The sequence below is a fragment of the Lagopus leucura genome, unplaced genomic scaffold (assembly GCF_019238085.1).
Source record: "Lagopus leucura isolate 7727_CA_CO unplaced genomic scaffold, USGS_WTPT01 Super-Scaffold_739, whole genome shotgun sequence".
Taxonomy (NCBI): Eukaryota; Metazoa; Chordata; class Aves; order Galliformes; family Phasianidae; genus Lagopus; species Lagopus leucura.
Window position 1 is genome coordinate 14,214,693 of NW_024962255.1, and position 20,430 is coordinate 14,235,122.

The following is a 20,430-nucleotide window of genomic DNA, read 5'->3' on the forward strand; positions in this document are numbered from 1 at the left end:
GGCACAGTCTGATGCACTTTGTGACAAGGAGCCTGCTGGCACCTCACTATGGGTGCTGAGGAAAGAGAAGGCACACCTCCAGGACTGGTGGAGGGAGGACATTTCTGCCAGGAGCTCCTCCGCCGCGGTGCTGCCAGCCTACACGCCACCAGGACACGCTTTGAAACGAAGAAGCAGCAGTGAGATGCGATGCTCACAGAAAGCAGGTCGCAGCCCTTTCTCCACAGATACTCCAGCAGACACACGTTTCCCTCGAGGGAAGACACAGCATCCCTCAACTTCCCGCTCTCGCGCCGCACGTGGCACGAATGCGATACAGGAAGCACGGAGGGGGCGGGCCCGGGCCGCCCCGCATCAAGCGGCAGACAGCTCCGCCCCGCCTCGCTCCGCCGTGCCGCACCGACCCGCTCGCAGCCGCTTTTCCGCGCCCCGAGATGCCGTTCTTCAGCGTGCCCAAGGAGGTGGCCGTCGGCACGGCCATGCTCGGGGTCGCCTTCGCGACGGGGCTGCTAGCAGGTAAGCGGCGCGCTCTCTCTTCCTGCTGGGCCGCAGCAACAAGCGGAGCCGGAGCCCGAGTCGCGCCCTGCAGCCTGGCTGGAGAGATCGGAGCCGAAGTCCTCTCCAAAGCGGCCCGCTGCCTGCCCCGCGACCCCGGCCGGGCAGGAGCACCGTGCGCTGTGCTGCGGGCGGCAGATGCTCCCGCCCTCGGGGGGGGTCGCGGAGCTGAGCGGCCGCGTCCCGCGTGACACAGACCGCCACGGGCGGCGGAAGCCGTGGGGCGAAAGCGCTCCTTGGCGGCGTTCCGCCAGCAGGAGGCGGGAGGGCTGAAGTTGGGTTCGATAGAAGCGCGGAGCCTGGGGAGAGGCATCAGCTGACAGCCCCGGAGCCCGACGGCTGTCATCTGCAGAACGAGGGCCCCAGGCTAAGGAAACGGCGCTGGCGCTGCCGTGCGAAGGCCATCCGATGTGTCATGCCCCGGTCACGTTTCTCTCCCTGCGCTTGCCCCATGTCTTGCAACACTTGTCCCTTTGTAGCCCCATGAAATTACGTGTCCTGTAAGGTCAGGCTGCCTGGGGGCCTTCACCTCCAGCTGCTGAACGTCTAACCATCTCATGCCCAATCCTTTTCCGTTCAGTCTTTGCAGCCTTGAGCTGTACAGTTCAGAGGTGTATGTATATATATCTATATGTGTATATATACGCATATGAAGTCCACTGAGCTGCCCAGCTGCATTGCATCTCTATTTTTCACAGCAGTTTTCAGAGCAAAGCACTCTAACTTCGGTGCTTTTTTTCTTTAAGCAGCCTATAGCAGACAATTGCAAAACATCACTATTGGAGCTCCAAGTTATCTTATTTTTTTATTATTATTATTTTATTTTATTGTAGGTAAAAGATATCCATCCCTATTGTTTGGGACATCCAAACCACACAGGAGTATTATTGGGAAAAGCAGCCCTCTGTGGCAATATATACTGGATCATTCCTTGAGGGAGCATCCAATTCTCAAGAAGCTGCGCCTGGTCGGTATTTTGTCTCCCAGCATAGTTTTTTCATTTGATAGTATTGCTTTACATTTTCAACATGCCATCTTATCCATGTGTTTGGACCTCACTTGCCTTTACCACGTGACTTCTAGAAGTTAATTTTAGTTGACATATAAGGAAACTATCTGAGAGAGGTGATTGCCCCCAGCCTGCTCCACAGCTCAGAACAAGTGCCTCCTGCTTCACAGCTTGGTCTGACCAAATCAGATGTAATGTTCCCATACAAAAGCAATTGAATATTATATACTGGGGCTGGTTGGTTCAAATGGGACCCAAGAGAAGAAAGGAAATTGTAGGAAAGGAAATTGAAATTCCTTTCCACTGAACTGCTATGGCATAGCTGCTTCTCCTGCTGTCCTTTCCACAATGCCTGGGTCCCTCCTACCCTGACTCCTCCAGCTCTGTGCTGTGCAGCCAGAGCTACACAGACCAACCTTCAGAAACAGGCTTGGACCTGATAGTTTAAAAGTGGAAGAACCAACCAACCAAAAAGAACAAAACCAACACAAAATCCACATCCTACATGTCTTGGAGGTTTAAGAGCAGCAAAGCTTGTTATTAAGAAAATAAATAAAAAATACCCACTTGTGTATATGTGTAGAAATAAAGGACATTTACGGTCAATACTCCACTAAGGTTCTTCATCATTTACATTTCTGAGTTTGCTACAGCGATGGGGTAACTTTGGGGCACATCTCTGCTTTGAATAACCAGTCAGTGTGTACGACCTCCCACCATCCATCTTAGTTATTGTTAAATTCAAAACAATTTCTATCTCATAAATGGAGCACAATACCATCTAAAATGAGAAAAATAAGAGTATATATTTTCTCTAGTTTGGAGGTGTTGGGTTTTTTCGTTTGTTTCCCCCTCCCACCCCCCCTTTTAGGATATTGGTTTGGGTTCTTTTTGTTTGTTTGTTTGATGTATTAATTTCTTTCCCCTTTTTAGCTCACTGCAGAATATCCCTGGGGCAGAATGATGGTGTCCTGTGACCAGGCTCAGCTGATGGCAAATTTAATCAAACTCATTAAAGCCAAGAAAGTTATTGAAGTAGGTAAGAGTGTCACTTTGTTTTGTCTGTAGTAAAATCTCCTGGCTGTGCTTGTCCAAATCCAAACATGTTTACATAAGATAACGTTATCAAATACAATTAAGGTACTGCATCTTTGTGTCAGCTTTAAGGCGGACAAGCTACAGTGTGAAAAGCAGCATTTGATTTGCACATACTTGCCACTTGCATTTGGTATTTTTGTCATCAGCATGTGTGTCTCAACAACTCAGAGGCAACCTGAAATATTAGGCTAATGGGTCACTTGGGTCTGCAGTGTTGGCCAGCAATTTGCTGCAGAAGTCCAGCACCCAATTCATTTCCCTTAACACGCCCATGTTAGAAGGATCTCCCAAAGCTGCTGAGCAGCCAGGTACAGGTCCCACCACCTCTACCGTTGTCATCTCTTATGAAGCCCTCATATTTTGTTCCTGGGTCGATGCAGTCCCTTTGGCTCAGAATTGAGCTCCACTTTTAAATAAGTGGGTGATCCTCAGATATAGGACTAATTTTGCCTAGCACGTCCAGGAAACCTTTAAGGGGAAGAAATAAAGAGGCACAACACATTTCTTTGCTACGAGATGGATTAAAATAATCTTCCTAACTCCCATAATGTTTAAATTGAGTGGAAAGCCTTTTGAGTCCAGTAGCAAATTGCCATCCTTGATTCTAATGTTGTTGTGTTTTCTTTGTTTTTTAATGCTTATTATTCCTGAAAGGAGCATTCTATTTCACTATTCATCAGTTTTGCAGAACATTATAATTGTTTATGGCTTTTGTGATTTTCCTAGGAGTTCTCACAGGATATAATGCCTTGAGTATGGCACTTGCCCTGCCAGATAATGGCAGAGTTATTGCTTGTGACATAAATGAAGATTATGCCAAAATTGGAAAGCCACTGTGGAAAGAAGTAAGTACCACCTTAACTATTACATGTTTGCGACATTTCTTTTGCATGACCAGGAATTTTGGTATCTTAGACTTTTACATTCACACACAAGCATTCGTATTGTTATAACAAGGGTTGCTACAGCTTATTTTGAGAGGACAAATAATCTCTTTCTTTCTAGAAATCCTAGAAATAATAGGAAAAGATATCTGAACACCAATCACACCTTCATTGCAAGATACGAAGAGGTTATTTCTTGAAAACTTTCGTAATCTCTGTGTTCTTTTTCACCCTAGGCAGGAGTAGATCATAAAATTGACCTACGGATTAAGCCAGCTACTCAAACACTTGGTAAGTAACCTGAAATATGCTTTCTTTCCTTCCTTAAAAACCGAAGACAAATACAATGCTGATGAAATCCAAGGAATACAGTATTGGATCTGATAACTTTGCTAATAGTGAAATAGATATTCTTACCTGAAGAATTCCTTAAAAAATTAAAAATAAAAAAAAAAAACCCAACAAACAACCACAAAACAAAACACAACTTTACAAGTTTACGGTTTTGGTATGTGTTAGCAGAGAGGTGAAAATGCTTATCCTGTGTAGCAAGCTACGCTGGTCACTCAGTTGTCCTGTCCATTGCCTTGTTTAATCTATGAAGTATTATCAGCTGCTTCTGGAAAAGCTGATTAAAACAGATTAATTAGACAAAGCCCAATTTTTCTTATCCAGTGTCCATTCTAAGTAAGTGTAACTCTGTTGTAGAGAGGAAGAGTCTTCTGAAAGAGCTGCAGTGTGAGAAAAAAGAAAATACAGAAGCCAAGATAAAACTTAAGGTGTAGTAGGTGATTTGGGTTCAAAGAAGTTGAGACTTAGGATGCAGTAAAACTATGCAGGGCCATTAGAATAGCAGTGGCTTTTTTCAGTCAATAAAAGAAGATGTAGAGCAAAGGGAATAATAAATATACTGAAATGCAATAAAATTGTTAGGAATGCAGGAGGTATTAGCAGAATATAGAAGGATTCTAGCAGGGTTGTTTGATGATCCATAGACCCATCCATCACCTTGTATTACTTCCAAATTCATTCTTCTTTTCTAAAGAGGAAAATACTAGCAATCTGCCAGGATGCACAGTCCTTGAAGTCTGATGGACAGCTTTGTCTAGGCAATGCTTCAGAAAAAAAATTTCTTATGACAGAGGATGAGGGTGGGAGAGCAGAAAGGGAGCGAATCTTAGGAAGACAGCATCAGCCCCTTTGAAACAGCAGTTTTGAATTTTCAAGAAGACAATTTATAAGAACTTAAATCTAAGTTCCACTTGCCCTGGCCCAGAGAGGAATTACTTATAGCTGTCTTTTACTGTGCTGATGATTTTTGGCAGCGTTTGTTCATGACCTGCATCGTGGCACTTGGTCATCAATTAGAAACTATCATACAGGACCTGCTCCTAAATGAGAGAAAAACACTAATCCACTCCAGAACACAGTTCTTTATCAGCTCAAAACACAACTAGAGGTGTGGAACACATCCAGTTTCAGACTGCTTTGCTTACTTCTGCTGCACCATTCAGCAGCCCCAGCTGTATCCTGTGGGTTTTCATAACTGCTCCTTGAACTTCTTCCACATTGGCAGCACTCAGTGACCTGGTGTTTTACGATAGAAACCAAGCTGGGTAAGATGCATATGTGGTAAACATTACTGGTAATTAGCTGTGGAAGAATAGGCTGCCTGGTCAAAGCACCAAACACATTATTTAATGAGAACATCGACAGATATGGATTACTTCCTACCTTTACGCAGCATTACCCAAGGCATAACGACTCACTTTGTTGCCCATCTAGATGAGCTGTTGGCTGGTGGAGAAGCAGAAACCTTTGACTTTGCTTTCATTGACGCGGATAAAGAAACCTACAATGAGTACTATGAAAAATGTTTGCGCCTCATAAAGAAAGGGGGAATAATAGCTATTGATAATGTAAGTACTGTGGTTGTAGTGGTAGTAGCATAGGGAGTTAATGCTTTCCCCTCTGGGAAGGGAAAATAAAGTCACAGTGGGACTCTAATAACTTGATTTCTCACCTGCATCTCTATTGAGAGTTGCAACATCTTTGTTCCATATAATACAAAGGAGGCTTTAAAATTCAACAAAAACTATCAAAGTAAGCTTTATGCAACACTATATTTAGAACTTCTTGCGCCCAAAAGTAAGAAGTAGTTGTTAAATTTATGTTAGTACCTAAACAGCCTGAGATGAAAGGTTTATTCGTTACAGCTAATGCTCTGTATTAGTTTGTTTTGTCTTGTAGTGTTTTCTACTATTTACACAAGAAGTAAGGTATTATTTGTAATCAGTAACTACTTATAAGTTATAAATTAAGGACTTTTACTAGTAACAAAGAATGATGGTAAACTTTAGAGACCTTCAGGTTTACGGTGTCAGCCAGATAGGGGCTTTTAGAAATACATTTGTCATACTTTTTGTTTGTTCTGGCTTCTGATCTGCAGTAGAAGTATGGTTACCCAATTCTGCAGACTCCCAGTCCCACTTTATTATGACAACTCTGTGATGGAAACCATTAGCAATCTGAAATAAGATATCAATTCCTAGAAAACACACATAATCTTTTCTAGAACTTCCTCTCTAGTCCAGGGAACTTACTGGAACAAATGAGGTGCATGACATTGCTTTTTTCAATAGGTTCTTCGGTGTGGAATGGTGCTAAAACCAAGAAAGGATGACTTGGCAACACAGAGCATCCACCAGCTCAATGAGAAGCTTGTCAGAGATGCACGAGTCAATATCAGCATGATCCCAATGGGGGATGGAGTGACATTAGTGTTCAAGTTGTAAATGGAGGTGTCCCAGCACATGGGAAACAGCAAGCATCAGATCACCAGCAGAAATGTAGCCAGAATGCTGTCAAAAATGATTATTTAACCCACACCTCCACAGCACAGCGCAGCTTAGGAAAGTAGACTTCAGAATCATCAAGACTCTAAGGGCAGCTAAGTTGAGGAGAATGATTTGCTTGGCAATATAGTGTGGCTTCTTATTTTAATAAATTATAATAAAGGAAGCATATTAGAAAATTACCTTTTTAAAACAGTGATTAAAAAAAAATAAATGAATTTGTGTAGAATGACTGACTTCCAACTACGTCAGTACAACAAAGAGATTTTCTGTCCTGAAAGAGGGTACTGAGTCTGAGACAAAAGGAGGGTACGGACACAGGGAATTAAAACATGGAAACATTAAGTAATTGAGGCAAGACCATGGAGACGACCAAAATCACCCTCTGAAACAAATCTTAACCACTAGAATATTCTTCCCTTATGTTTTCACTGATTAGAAGGGACATTAATTGCACCTTCTACTGATGAGGGGTAAGTCCTGAATTTGGACAGGAAGAAGGGGTTTAAGTAGCAGCTAGATAAAGCACTAGTTAAGCTGAGAGAAAATAAAAACTGCTGATACAACTCAGCACAAATTTGCATTAATTAAGAGCAAAAAGGTCACGCTTTTTAATAACTAAGAAGGACAAAGCAAAAAATCTTGTATGTTACTAAGAGATCAGAGGAAAAAAAAATCCATTTTCTGGTTGCCTTATTGCTGTTCATTTTGTTGGGTTATTTCTGTGGAAGTCATAGCAAGATGGATAAAGAAGTGGCTAAGGTACGTTTTGGTGACACAGTTTTGAGGATTGGAGAGGAGGGCAAACACTAGAGAGTGAACTTGGAACTCACATACCATTAGTCTCAAAAAGCAGCATCAAACTGATTATTTTTGAGCTATTTAGTACTTCTCTACATACTAAGAATCCATGCAGGTAAGAGTGTTCATCATACTGTTTCTGTGGGTTCCCATCTGTTGGGAACATCTGTCTCAAACTAAAAGAGTGAATCTGTCAGTTTCACTGGGACTTCACACATCCTGCATGTTTCTAACAGAACTGGGCCAATAAAATCCCCCTTTTTTTTCCCTAGTTACCGTCACTGGCTTAGACACCTTGATTTTTTAATGACAGTGTAAATAAACAGAAGGTCAAGGGGTCATTGTCCATGAAAGCTCTAGAGGACACTATTTAATTGAAAAAGTCCAAATGAGAATTTATTTTGGTGACTCATTTTTGTGTGATAAGACTAAGTAAAAATTACACACCTTCTGGAGAAGACTACATTCTCTTATTATTAAGATATTTGCTAGGTGCTACGAAGCACCAACAACCATGGAGTCCTTCAACATAAATGGGTAACTGAACTCATTTTTTTTTTTCTTTTAAGGCAGGAAAAATGGCACACATAACTGACATTCACAGCACTTGGAAGCTGAGTTTTCTGCACCGCCGGACAGCAGGCAATGGTAGTTGAACTCAGGAACCTTGCTCTTAATAGCAGAATAACGAGTCCTATTGTCAAAAGGAAAAGAAGCAGAGTTTAATGTTAAAAGTTATAACAGGGAAAAAAAAAAATTGTGCTAGGATTCTTGAACCAGAAATTAAAAATTGCTGGTAATTATTGAAGGATACTGTGTTCCTACTGCTGCAGTGGGAAAGTTGTGAGGAAAGGAAGTGGTGCCTGCTGTGTCAGAGCAAGGAGATCTCTGTTCTATTTCCGTCTCTTCCAGTTAAAACCCTGATTCAGCACAGCACGTCAGGATGTACTTAAGTACTTTACTGAAATGAGGGCTAGCTGCTGTGATGTAAAATCCGTGGGAGAAGGCCAGGACAAGGTGTGTACGGCCCTTCCATGAGGTTTTAAATAGGGCATAAAGCTTGCACAATTTATTTCTCAGGGTATAGTTTTACCCTTAGAGCTGCCAACCTCTTTGTGCCTCAGTGTTCTTATCTATATGAAAGAAATAACACCTTAGTGAAGTCTTAATGATGTAATAGCTTTCAGATGGAGAGGCTAAAGAAATATACAAGGTCATCATGTTTTCATGCAAAGCTTCTGGCTGTGTTCCACATTACAATCTTACTTAAGTGGATAACAAAAAAGGTAAGGGTTACAAACAATACTTACACACTTGAACTGGCTACATACTCTTCATGTTTTGGTCCCAAAGGGCTGTGTACCTTCCTGACTGGGCTTCCAAACCAAGCTAACAGCTGCCAAACATTGCTCTGCAATGGCACAAAGTCCCTTTGATTTCTTTGAAGTTCTGTAAGACTGAAGGCTCTACCCTAGCAAATAGGATGGAAACAAACAAACCCACTCATACCTTACCCTCAGCAGCGTCCAAGACTATATTTAATTCCTGCTAGAGATCATAGCATTGTTTGTAACATCTCCATCAGGAGACTGAAACCAAACTGGCTGTACCCATCTGGTGAGCTCACCACATAAGGCAGGCAGTGGGAAAGAAAAGTGGTACCTGGTTTTACAGGGAAAGCGTAGATAATAGATGAGAGATTGAATAGATGAAGTTCCCTGAAGGACTTAGATCATCTGAGCTCTATCAAAAGCAGGTTTTAATAGATTATCTCTGCTGAAAGGCAGAAGGATTCTGTTCTTCAAAACACCAACATTAAGTGTTTCAGGGATGTGCAGGCAAGTTTCACTGACAATCTACTGACAATCTGAAAAGGCAGATACACCTAATAATGTATTTGTCATATAAGAACATTGAACAGACAATTCTATTTTACTCAGTATGAGGGCAAACTGAAATGAACTAGAGCTTACAAAGTTCAGTGAGTGAAGCAGCTCATCACTGTTTCATCACTTTTGGATGCTGCTTCGTGGAAGTCAGACTACACCACACATACAACTACACAATAAAAGTGAGCACAAAGCATTTAAAGATACTGATTTCTTGTGTAGGAGAACAGGTTTTGTTACTGATAGATTATTCTAAGCAGGAGGATGAGACAGAAAGTGAAGTGTGATTTCAAATCTTACGGAATTATTCTTTGCATCTACTGTAGTGTGGATCTGCTGCAAAGGTAGCTACAAGCTGGTAAGAATACGTGCCCTGATCTAAAAGTTATGGCCTTTCCTAAACTTGCAAAAGTCAGTGGATGACTATCACAGACTGTAGTTAATAGCAAAATCCAGGTTATCTTCTCAGTGAAGCAGATCTAAAGAGTCAGAAAGTTTCTGAGAAGAAATGGTCAAATAACACTTCAGCAAAACTCAAAAACAGTTTTTGACTTAATGAACTCCTCCTGCTCCTTGAATGGTGGGAACTGGCAAAGTCCCCATCACCTCGGCTAGCATAAGACTGATTTTGTTCAGATGGCACTGTTAAATGCCAGTCTGAATCTGCATGCAGCGGGGCTACCACATCGCCTCTACTATGGACTCAGCTCCATTTCAAATATGCAGAGTGTACTGCAAGCATTTAATCAGACCTGTCTCCATCCTGATCATGTAATTACCATTAGAAAGAATAGCAATGTGTCCCTAAACTATAGATTGATGAGCCATCTGTAAGCTGAAACAAAGAGCAGAAGGAAGCTTAATTGAATCAAATATTTAGAATACATTACACTTTATCTTGTAGTTACTCAGAAGCTGGCCTTCTCTTCAAGCTCCTGCCCTGCGTGTCTGGAATTCATCACTACTAACTGCATTTAATCCTTCAACCTTACTGTAAAGTGACTGCTGATAATGTATAATTATGGTTTAATTCAAGTGGTGAATCAGCTTTGGGGAATCTGCGGGGACCACGGGAATTTAGGCTTTCCTTAGGTGGTGAGAACAGACCACACGACAACACAGCATGAGTCTTTGTCTCTCTCTAATGGCGAGATCATGTATGGAAGCTTACAGGTCTGAACCTGATTCCCAGCATCACATCTGTTGCTCACACAGTATAGGCTCACCATTTTCCAAACTAAAGACTTGCAAAGCGGAATTAGAATCTTTTAGTAACTGCAACTCCAATAAGCAGCCAACATTCACTCAGCATAAAGCAGCGCATGGCAACACTGCTGGCCTCTTCCACTATATCCAGAGGGAAGACAGCAGGATCCTGGAGTTACCTGCAGCTTGGGAAGCACTCAGGACTGAGCTGTTGAAGTGCTTTTAGTCTGTTCAAGTTTAACTACATCACACATGGTCAGCAATTCCTGTGAACTGCTTCTTGAAGACAATTGGTGTGCTTCTTGTGATAAAGCCCTTAAGATATACAGAAAGGAACATGACTAAGCTTCATCCAAGTCCTCTCCTTTGACACACGAGCAGCTCCCCAGCCACTCAGGAGCAAGGACCTGGCACGTACCACATCTCAGGCCCTGCAGCCTTGCTGATGCTCAGCACAGCAGCAGTTGATGAACCTTGCAGCTGCAGCATGGCCGTGCTGAACAGCTCCAGATGTTCTTCCTCGTGAGGGATGTGCCATCTCATTTAAGGAGCCTCTGAGCTCCCCACATATGGATTCTGGACTGATTACCAGGTGTTTTCCATCAGTTTTTATTTTACTACTCCTTTCATTTCCACTTCAGCAGCACCACTTTCTTATGCTTCCCAGAATCAACATGTGGAAAGCTGTAAGTGCAACCAGAGAGGCCTTCCAAGCAGGGATTTCTGACCGGATACCAAGCAAGAAGTACTGGGCAGGGAGCAACCAAGCTCACTGCTGCAGGTACTGCCCCATGTTTGCTCCAGGTTCAAGGGCTTGCCTCAGAATAAAGCATTACCCCTGCCTAAGTCTAATCACGCACAAATTGGTCTCATGCATTTGCAACTACTCATGGCTTCTAAGTCACCTGGTTTATAATAATAATTTTAAAGGCAATGTTTTGGAAAAGGAAATGAACAAACATAAAACCTTTAAAAGAGGGAAATTAATGTGGGATTTCAGACAAGTTATTTGTCATCCTTTCTGCCTCTGTGCAATACTGTAGGGATAAGCACATAACTAGCTGCTTTAATATTTATTCCTATTATAGGAAAAGTAAACATTGCTGATAAGTCACCGCTTTCCAGGATTAGATTTCATATTTTAGAGACTGCTTTAAATTAATGCAGAAGCAAACATCATCTTTTCTTCTTATTCATATATTTCCCTAATGAGTTCCAAGCAAATTGTGCCTACTTATATTTTATGATTTTAAATAATTAAAACATTTTATGGAGGCAACTAAAATTCTCCCCAGAGTTAGCAGAAAGATTATTGATTGAACAGATCTCAAGCTACAAGGAAAAAATTATTATTTAGTTTAAAGGCTCATAATTTTATCCTAGTATTCAGCCTACTGAAAAACCAAGGGATTGTGCATTTTTACAGCAACCTTTTGAGTTATGCTGGGGTAGGGACACGGGGTTTGTTAGTAAACTGAAAGCAGTAACTTTCTGACACTGTGAAATTATATTTGCAAATGAGTTAATGAGTGTTATTACTACTGGCACAAGTAAATACAATGCCCAGCTACTGCATGCATGTAGAGCACACGGGATGAAACCAAGTTGTACATTCAAAATACCCCGAATTCAAATCCCCCCAGATCCAAAACATTGACAGAAGAGTCTGCTTTCCAGGGGAGAAGGGGCTTACAAAACACCCAGTGTCAGCACCGCACTGCCACAGGAGTCACTGATACAAAGAATCACAGAATCCCAGGGATCAGAAAGGCCACCTGGAGACATCTAGTCCAACTCCTCTGCTAAAGCAACAGGTTGCACAGGAGAGGAACTTGGCAGGTTTTGACTGCTTTCAGGAAGGGAGAGCCCACAACCTCTCCAAGCACCTACACCTGGTGCTCTGGAACAGTCCTCAAAGTAAAGGAGTTTGTCCTCATGTTCAGATGGAACTTTCTGCATTCCTGTTTGTTGCCACTGTTACGTCACCGGACACCACTGTAAAGAGCCTGACTTCATCCTCTTGACACTCTCTCTTCAGATATTTAGAATCACAGAATCATTAAGGTTGGAAACTAGGACCATCTAGTCCAACATCAACACATCACAATACAGCCAGGTCCCTCAGTGCCACATCTCCATTTTCCTAGAACACCTACAAGGACAGTGACTCCACCACTTCCCTGGGCAGCCTGTTCCAGTGCTTGACCTCTCTTTCAGAGAATAAGTTCTTCTTAATATCCAACCTAACCCTCCAGCACAATTTGAGGCCATTACTTCTTGTTCTACTGCTGTTACCTGGGAAAAGAGTCTGACATCCAATTCACTTCACTACAACCTTCTTTCAGTGAATTGTAGGGTGTGATAGGGTCTCCCCTGAGCTTCCTCCAGACTAAATAATCCCAGTTCCCTCAGCTGCTCTCTATATAAGACCTGTGTTTCAGATCCTTCACAGCTTTGTTGCCTGTCTCTGGACACGTCCAAGGGTATCAATGTCTTTCTTGTAGCAATAGACCCAAAACTGAATACAGTACTCAAGGTGCAGCCTCACCAGAGCCAAGTACAGAGGGATGACCATCACCTTTGTCCTGTTGACTGCACTATTTCTGATACGAGACAGGGTGCTACTGGCCCTCTTGGCTGCACTGTTGACTCATATTCAGCAATACAATGAATAGCAGCACCAGATCATTTCTCACCATGCAGCTTTCCAGCCACTCTGCCCCAAACCTGTAGCACTGCATGAGGTTGTTGGGACCAAAGTGCAGGTCACAACAGACCCTGCATCTGGTCTTGCTGAAGCTCAAATCATTGGTCTTAGCCCATCATTCCAGCCTGTACAGATCCTTCTGTAGGGCTTTCCTTTATAAGCGCTGATAAGATCTCAGTCTTCTTTAAGCTAAACAGTCCCAGGTCTCTCAGCCTTTCCTTCCACAGGAGGTGCTCCAGGCCCCTGATCATCTCTGTAACCCTTTTCTGGACTTTCTCTACAAGATCCCCATCTTTCTTGAGCTGGGAAGCCCAGAACTGGACACAAAATTTCATATGTGGTCTCAGGGATTTCTGGCCTGTAGCAGAATCCCAAGAGGCAGCAAAAACCTCCAGCAGGGAGCATGAAAAAAAAAAAAAACCATCCACAAACAACTAAAAGCAAAACCAGACAAATTTCTTGAAGAACAGGTGAAGGGAAACTTGCAAAACTATATTCTTACAAATGTAAGTCAGAAAGACTTACTCGAAGATGTGCATAAGAAACCTTACACTTGTTCATGATGTAAGTTTACAATTTGAAATGCTTCTTTTTTTAGGAAGCAAACATTGGAAGTTTACTTTTAAAGGTCAGCCAAAAATATATCTCCTTGGAGTAGCTTAGAGTTAAAAGAGGAATCACTTAAAAGAATATATAGGTGGACCAATCCAAACTGGTGATTTTTTTAAGACCATTATTGCTTACTCTGGAGCAAACTCCACACAAGGCCACAACAGCTGTACAAAGGCAGCAGCAGCATCTCCCCACCACCCCGCACAGGGACTGCACCTGCCTGCAGCCCTATGAGCAGAGATGGGCAAGGTGCCTGCACCCACAGTCCCTCAGCCTCCTGTCAGCAGGCACTGCTGTGCCAACTCCACCCAGTCACCTTCCACATCATCCGGCCACCTAACCGTCAGCTGCCATAAAACACTCTCCCAAGCTACTTAATCCATCTTCTCAATGAAGAGTAATTAGTGGGGTCGTTCCAAAGCAGAAAGACACAGTTAATTGTGCAACTACTGTGCTGTCATATGTATTATATCAAAGAGATTAATATGGCCTGAAAGAAATCACAGGGCCTTCTTCTGTTCCCTTTCAACTGTCTACTGAGCTGAGGTAGACAGGCTCAAAAACATCCCTAGCACAGGACAGCATTAATTCTCTATCAGAGTGCAATGACAGAACCATGCTCACTAGGTCAAACCCTCAACAAGATGGTACATGAACAAAAAGCAGCAGGTTTTCCCTCCACTCCCCACTACAAGAAAGACATCAAAATCCCGGAGCGTGTCCAGAGAAGGGCAACAAAGTTGTGAAGAGTCTGGAGCACAAGATTTATGAAGAGTGGCTGAGGGAACTGGGATTTGTTCAGTCTGCAGAGGAGGAGGCTCAGAGGATGACTTATCACTCTCTATAACTACCTGAGAGGTTGTGGGGCTGGCCTCTTCTTCCAGCTAACGGCAGTGGGACAGAGGGGAATGACCTCAAGTTGTGCCAGGGGAGTTCAGGTTGGATATCAGGAAAAACTTATTCTCTAAAGGAGTGGTCTGGAATGGGCTGCCCAGGGAGATGGTGGAGTCACTGTCCATGGAGGTGTTCAAGAAAAGGGCAGGTAAGACACTGAGGGACATGGCGTAAGGCGGTCACAGGTAGAGATTGATGGCTGGACCAGGTGACCCCAGTCATCTTTCCAGCATTAACAATTCTATGATTCAAAAATACACAGAGCCATCTTTGCTGTGCCACTGGGCCTGCCTGCAGCCAGTGCATGCACCAGGCAGAGCCGTTCCTCATCTCAGGGACACACAGGCCAGAGCAGTGCCCTGCTGAGAGCCCAGCCTGCAATTCCAAACCTAATATTTCCCAACCCATGTGAGGGTTGTGTAGCACCAAGCCTTATCTGATAGATTCGACCGCTAGAAAAAAAATCCCAATCCAGCCTTCGCTGAAGTGGGTTTAACTAAGACACCAATTTGACTTGTTGACAAAGACAAACTTGACAGAGGCAGAAGTACAGGTGCATTTAATCAAAACACAGAGATCTGGGGCCCCCACTTCACTCCTGTGTAAAGTGAAAGTAGCCCAGGTACCATTAAGAACTTCTCTCTCCTCTCTTCGTCCCTAAGCTACGGTTACTTGTATGGCTACCACTGTGATTTCCTTCCTTAATTTACAGCACAGTCACTCACATGCCAGGTATGCCATCATGCCCTTTAGCACAAGCGTAACTCCAAGGGTGAATTTAAACCTCCAAATACAGACTATAATACACCCTTAACGAGAACGAAGCACATGCAGCCAGAGCCTGTTCACTGAGCACATAGAGCTTTCATGGCTGCCCCACAAACTGCATTAAACACACATGTTTAAGGCTGCAAAGCTAAGCACTGGAAGTTTACAGAAGACTAAATGTGCATAAGCAATCTTAATTTTCACCACCTCAATTATAAATGTGCATTATACACGTACTAATTTTATGGTCAAGCATTTCTGTACTATACCTCTGACTTACTTTTTCCTGACCTAATTAGAGCTCATCTTCCTTTCTTTGGGTTAAGGTGTGGAAAACCTCCAAGCAGGGAAACAGCTCACTTCAGGCAGCTCTAGATAAGTACTGGCTACATCCCCAGTCTGCCTCATACTGTGGTCATGGTTCTCCAACAGAAGTGGAGCAAATTAGGGAGCCAGGCTCACCAGCAGAAGCTGCAAGTACTTTTCTATGTTTAAGTATCTTTTCTTTCCACCTTGTGTTTGGCTTCATCTCCATAAAAGGAAATTGCATCACAACAGCTACGACAGCACCAAATCATTTTGACTGCTTCCTGTTGCATCTCCTCCAAGGAGTTAAAAAGCCATGAAGCAAGAGGGATGTAAAAGTGTAATGCACAAAGAAGAAATCGTAGGAAACAGGGATTTTGAGTCAGTGTTTGGACAGTTCCCAGCAAGGAAAAAGCATGAAGGAGCAATGCAAACAGTTCCAATGATGTACTGAAGTACCCCGGACAGAGGGAGGGCTTTTATGTCAGACTAAACATTGTACCACATCTTACAACAAACTTCAAGAAAGCAAAGTAAAAATAAAACATTTATCAAACACCGGGGGAGGGAGGTCAGCCTTGTGCTATGAAGACTGCAATAGAAGCCAGGCTAAGCAGCAGCATCCAAATTAGTTGCTTATGAACTGCAGTTTACTTCAGTATCTTTCAGAAAACATAGATTTACAAAACACCAGGTGTTACCACACACCCACCTGGTGCTGTCATCTGGCAGAAAGAACACCTCCACTCCTCTATGAGGGCACCAGACAGAGCCAGTCCCGCTAAAGGAACACACAAGTGCAGCAATCAGCCCACATCCAACCTCTCGATCCCAGCAGCACTTGCTATCAATTAGAGAAGTGGTAACAGCACCAGGTGACCCTCATGATGGACTGTAACTGACTGGAATGTTAAGAACACCTGTCGCTTTGGTCTTCACAATACCATCACCAAAAAAAATTGCAAAACTTAGAAATCACAGTCATGGTAAAACAGCTTTTCCTGTGCTAGAACAGGCAGGTTTTGCTGCTGTCCTCCACACAGCAATCTGTCACCAAACGCCCTCTGAAGCGGCTGACCAGCCGAGCTGCCACACACCTACCAGCCTTTACCTACGGACTGCAAGGGCGCCCCATCCCCGCCACCCCCCGGGGCTCCCCACTGTACATAAGGAACAGCAAAGAAAGGAGCTCCGTCCGGTTCTATTACCTTCCCAAGAGAGACGAACGAGGCAGGCAGTGGCCGCCAGATGGCAGAGCAGACCCACGGGCCGCGCGCGCTGCGCAGCGGAGCAACGGCACATCGCAGATCCTGCCGCCACTCGTACCGCTGGGTCGCTGCAGCTGCAACAACGCTGCTTCAGCAGCCGCGGGAGAAAACATCCCCACTTCATGCCTGCAGGAAAAAATACCCCTCCCCAACATCCTCACCTTGGTGATAGCACCTATTTTCACACAGCGTGATTTTCAATATCCTAAATGAAGAAACTAAGCATGTCTTACACTTGTCATTTGGTTAAGGTGTGCTTTAAATAACAACATCCTGGATAAATTAAAATATCTAGGGCCAAAGTTCACTATTTCTTTGTGAGCTGCTCCCTGTGCTTTCCTACCCATATGGGCTGTGGTTATAGAGCATGGGTAGCTGTGACTCACACAGCACACCCAAAGGCACTCCAGCAAGCACAGCAAACAAGATTAGTAAGATTTGGTAGTACCCATTCATGTTAATGCTCCTAGGAGCGTAAGTAAACACAGAAGATTCAGTCACTAAAAACATGGAGTTCAATATGCAGAGCTGTTACTATCACACCAGGGCCTTCCCCAGTGGACCCAGGACAAAGCACATCCTGACAGCACCCACAGCCTCTTGAAAGATTGTGGTGCGTGCTACTGATACCCAGCAGGAGCTTACTGCAAGTACCTGCATGGCACTGCACTCAGCAGAAAACTCTCATGTAGAAACATGTGCTATAATGTGCTATAGTAAAGGTCAAACATTTGGCACTGAACAAAACCCTTGCTTGCCACTTTTAGCATTGTCAGCACTTTTCCCAACACTAGTAGTTAAACATGACTGTATGACAAAGTGTGGATTGTAACCAAATCTCTAACACCCCACCTTCTAACAGCATTTCTAGATTTTTATTGTGTATTATTTTTTTCAGAAATTGCTGTGCATGTCCATTTTGACTCTCTTTACATGAGCATTAGCATTATACTCATAGCTGAAGCAAAAACTAGTTGCATCATTAAGCTAAATAAATAAAAAAGTTGTTTATTGCTTTCTATTTGACCTCACAGCACATGGAGAGCCTGACAATCACAAGTCAGGCCCAGGAGCTTTGTAATGAGAAGTGTCACTAAAACACAATGTACACACTACAGGAACTGATATGATTTGTTTTCTTCCTGTTCCAGATCAGGAACAGAAGTGTCCTGCAGCAAAGAGAGACTGAGTAGCACATTAGTTCAGCTTGCAACAAACACAGCCCTTCCATGTCACGTATGAACCCAGCCAGACTGTTCTTTGAGTTTTCCTTTTTGGCAAGGCACAGGAAACATTTACACCTGCTGTTAGGATTTGTTATGTTAGTTAGTGGCAGAGTTCTTTGCGCCTTCACTTCTCAGGAAGCCAACGGGGCTGAATCACTTGCACATGGACGGTAACATCTGCTCAGTTCTGCCTTCTGTAGAAGCAGCTTTGCTTAAGATTCAAATGCAGTAGCTCTGTGCCCGCTGGAGAGCAGCAAGCCCAGCACAAGAACAGGACGGCAGAGGGCAGCACGTACACTCCAGTGCAACCTGGCTGTATCCCAGCAACACCCAAAGGAAAGTTACAAACCTGTACCCCAGTACTGGGTGTGAAAGGCTTCCACACCCAAAATAGATCCAGACAAGTTTCACGGTTTCTTAAGACTGCAGTGCACAAAAGGCAGATTTAAGAATATAGCACACCATGCTGAACTATGAGTAAGTTCATGAGACCTGGGGAATTGCTACAGCATAACAGGAACAATAGATGTTTGAGTCACCCAGTAGCTCACAAGATAAAGGGAGGGGATCAGCATCATATGAAAGTTTTACTTACGGAAGTAAGATTAAGCCTCCTTGCAGTATGCACACAGACAATCCCTATTCAGCTACACCAGGCAGGAACACAGTGCTACAGTTCATCACTATGTATGCACAACCACACTCAGATCACTGAGGAGCCCAAGCATCTTTATTTTGTTCAGAATGACCACTGAGGAAAGGCTGGCTAGTGCTGAAAATTATCATTAAGGCTTTTTACATTTCCTAACAAAATAAAGCTTATTAACGCTACTAAGATTCCTCACCACAGAACTCTAGATACACCACTAGCTTCTGCAGCACACCTGGAAAGAAAGTTTGAAAGCCTTCTATAAGCCCTACTTGAGAGATGTCAAAAGATAAGACATTGAACTTCTTGTGCTTACTCAAGGCAGTGGTTTATGACATTTTCAATTAACTACTGTGTTACTTACTTGTATTTTACCTATGGCCTATCGGCATTATAACAGAGAACTGCTTAAGGTTTAAAGGCTAAGGACTTGCTCAGCGTATTACCTCTGACCATGGAATAAAATGAATAGGTTCAAGCTTCCCATCACAAATTCGTAGGTGAGCCAAAGAGAAACTCTAAAGTACCCACTTTTATTTCACTTGCCTATTATACAACCTTGAGAAAGACAACTAGAGGTAAACAGATGGTAAAGAAAAAGGGTTAAGGTAGTTGGCTCGTGCATAAGACCAGGTGCCAGACCACGAAGAGCCCTATCCAAACACTGCAGAGAGCAGCTTCAGTGCTGTAGCCATGCTGCTTTAAGGACATAAACAAGGCTTTGCTCATAAGCAAAACACAGCCCTTTATCTGCCCAAATGCTACAACCAGTTAATAAATGCAGGCAGACAGCTTTTTTTTTTTTCCAGGACTAGCCTGTGCAACACTGAAGAGAATCTGTACTGAAGTGCAATTGTCTGGCCACACAGTCTCTAGTTTTAAAAGTGCTAGCATATATGAAAACACTTCAAACTACCAGTTTACAAATGCTTGCATGCAACAGAGTAACAAACTGCATCTTAAGCGCTGCTTCTTGCATCACTGGTGGAAGTGCTCCTAAAAAGGCGTTTTGACTGGGCACCAAAGCTATCCCAAAATGACCCACACAGCTGAACTTTCTTTTCTTCAGGTAACAGAACTGGTCAGACACTACATGAAGCCTGCTCAAAAGGCTGAGCAGACAGTCTTCTCAGTGTAAGCTCTTTCCTACCTTCTGAGAAGGTGGCTTAACAATTCCGTAGCTAAAGGCTGAATACAGGGAGTTTACTGTTGCACTTCAGAATTTAGTATGAGAGCAATAATGCAGGATGGGCCAAGATCTCAAGTAAATCATGAAGACTTTCAGATGAGCTAAGTCTACAAGCTATAGACAGAACTTCCTGATAAGGCAGTCTCCTTCCCTACAAAGGAAGTTGCTGTGAACTAAACGTTGCAAGATCAAGAAGAGACACACACCTATATCACTATGAGATACTAAGAACCAGACCCAAGGTACACCATTGAAAACAATAAAACCCTCTTCTTAGAAGAGCTGCATGAATATAAAATATTCCACATTAAAAACATTCACAACTAGCTATGCTTGCTCTTAGGAGTGCAATCTTAAGAGATTTGTCCCTCACACAATTCTAGAAATTCCAGAATATCTGAGTTTTTCTATTATTTGACATTTCTTACCAAATTTGCCAATATTTATCTGTCAATGAGAAAGCAAAATTGGATATATTTTCCTCCATTTCCACTTAAAATTAAGCCTTTATTTC

The 20,430-nt window shown here is 43.1% G+C and overlaps 1 protein-coding gene across 1 annotated transcript; it reads left to right on the forward strand.

The window, feature by feature from the left end:
- The first annotated feature begins 377 nt into the window (after positions 1 to 377).
- On the forward strand, positions 378 to 11,149 carry COMTD1 (catechol-O-methyltransferase domain containing 1). Its single transcript, XM_042863270.1, has 8 exons — positions 378 to 516; positions 1,389 to 1,522; positions 2,498 to 2,603; positions 3,389 to 3,507; positions 3,783 to 3,837; positions 5,332 to 5,465; positions 6,189 to 7,850; positions 9,996 to 11,149. The coding sequence occupies exons 1-7, from the start codon at positions 435 to 437 to the stop codon at positions 6,339 to 6,341; spliced, it is 783 nt and encodes a 260-aa protein (XP_042719204.1). The 5' UTR covers positions 378 to 434; the 3' UTR covers positions 6,342 to 7,850; positions 9,996 to 11,149.
- The last annotated feature ends 9,281 nt before the right edge of the window (positions 11,150 to 20,430 follow it).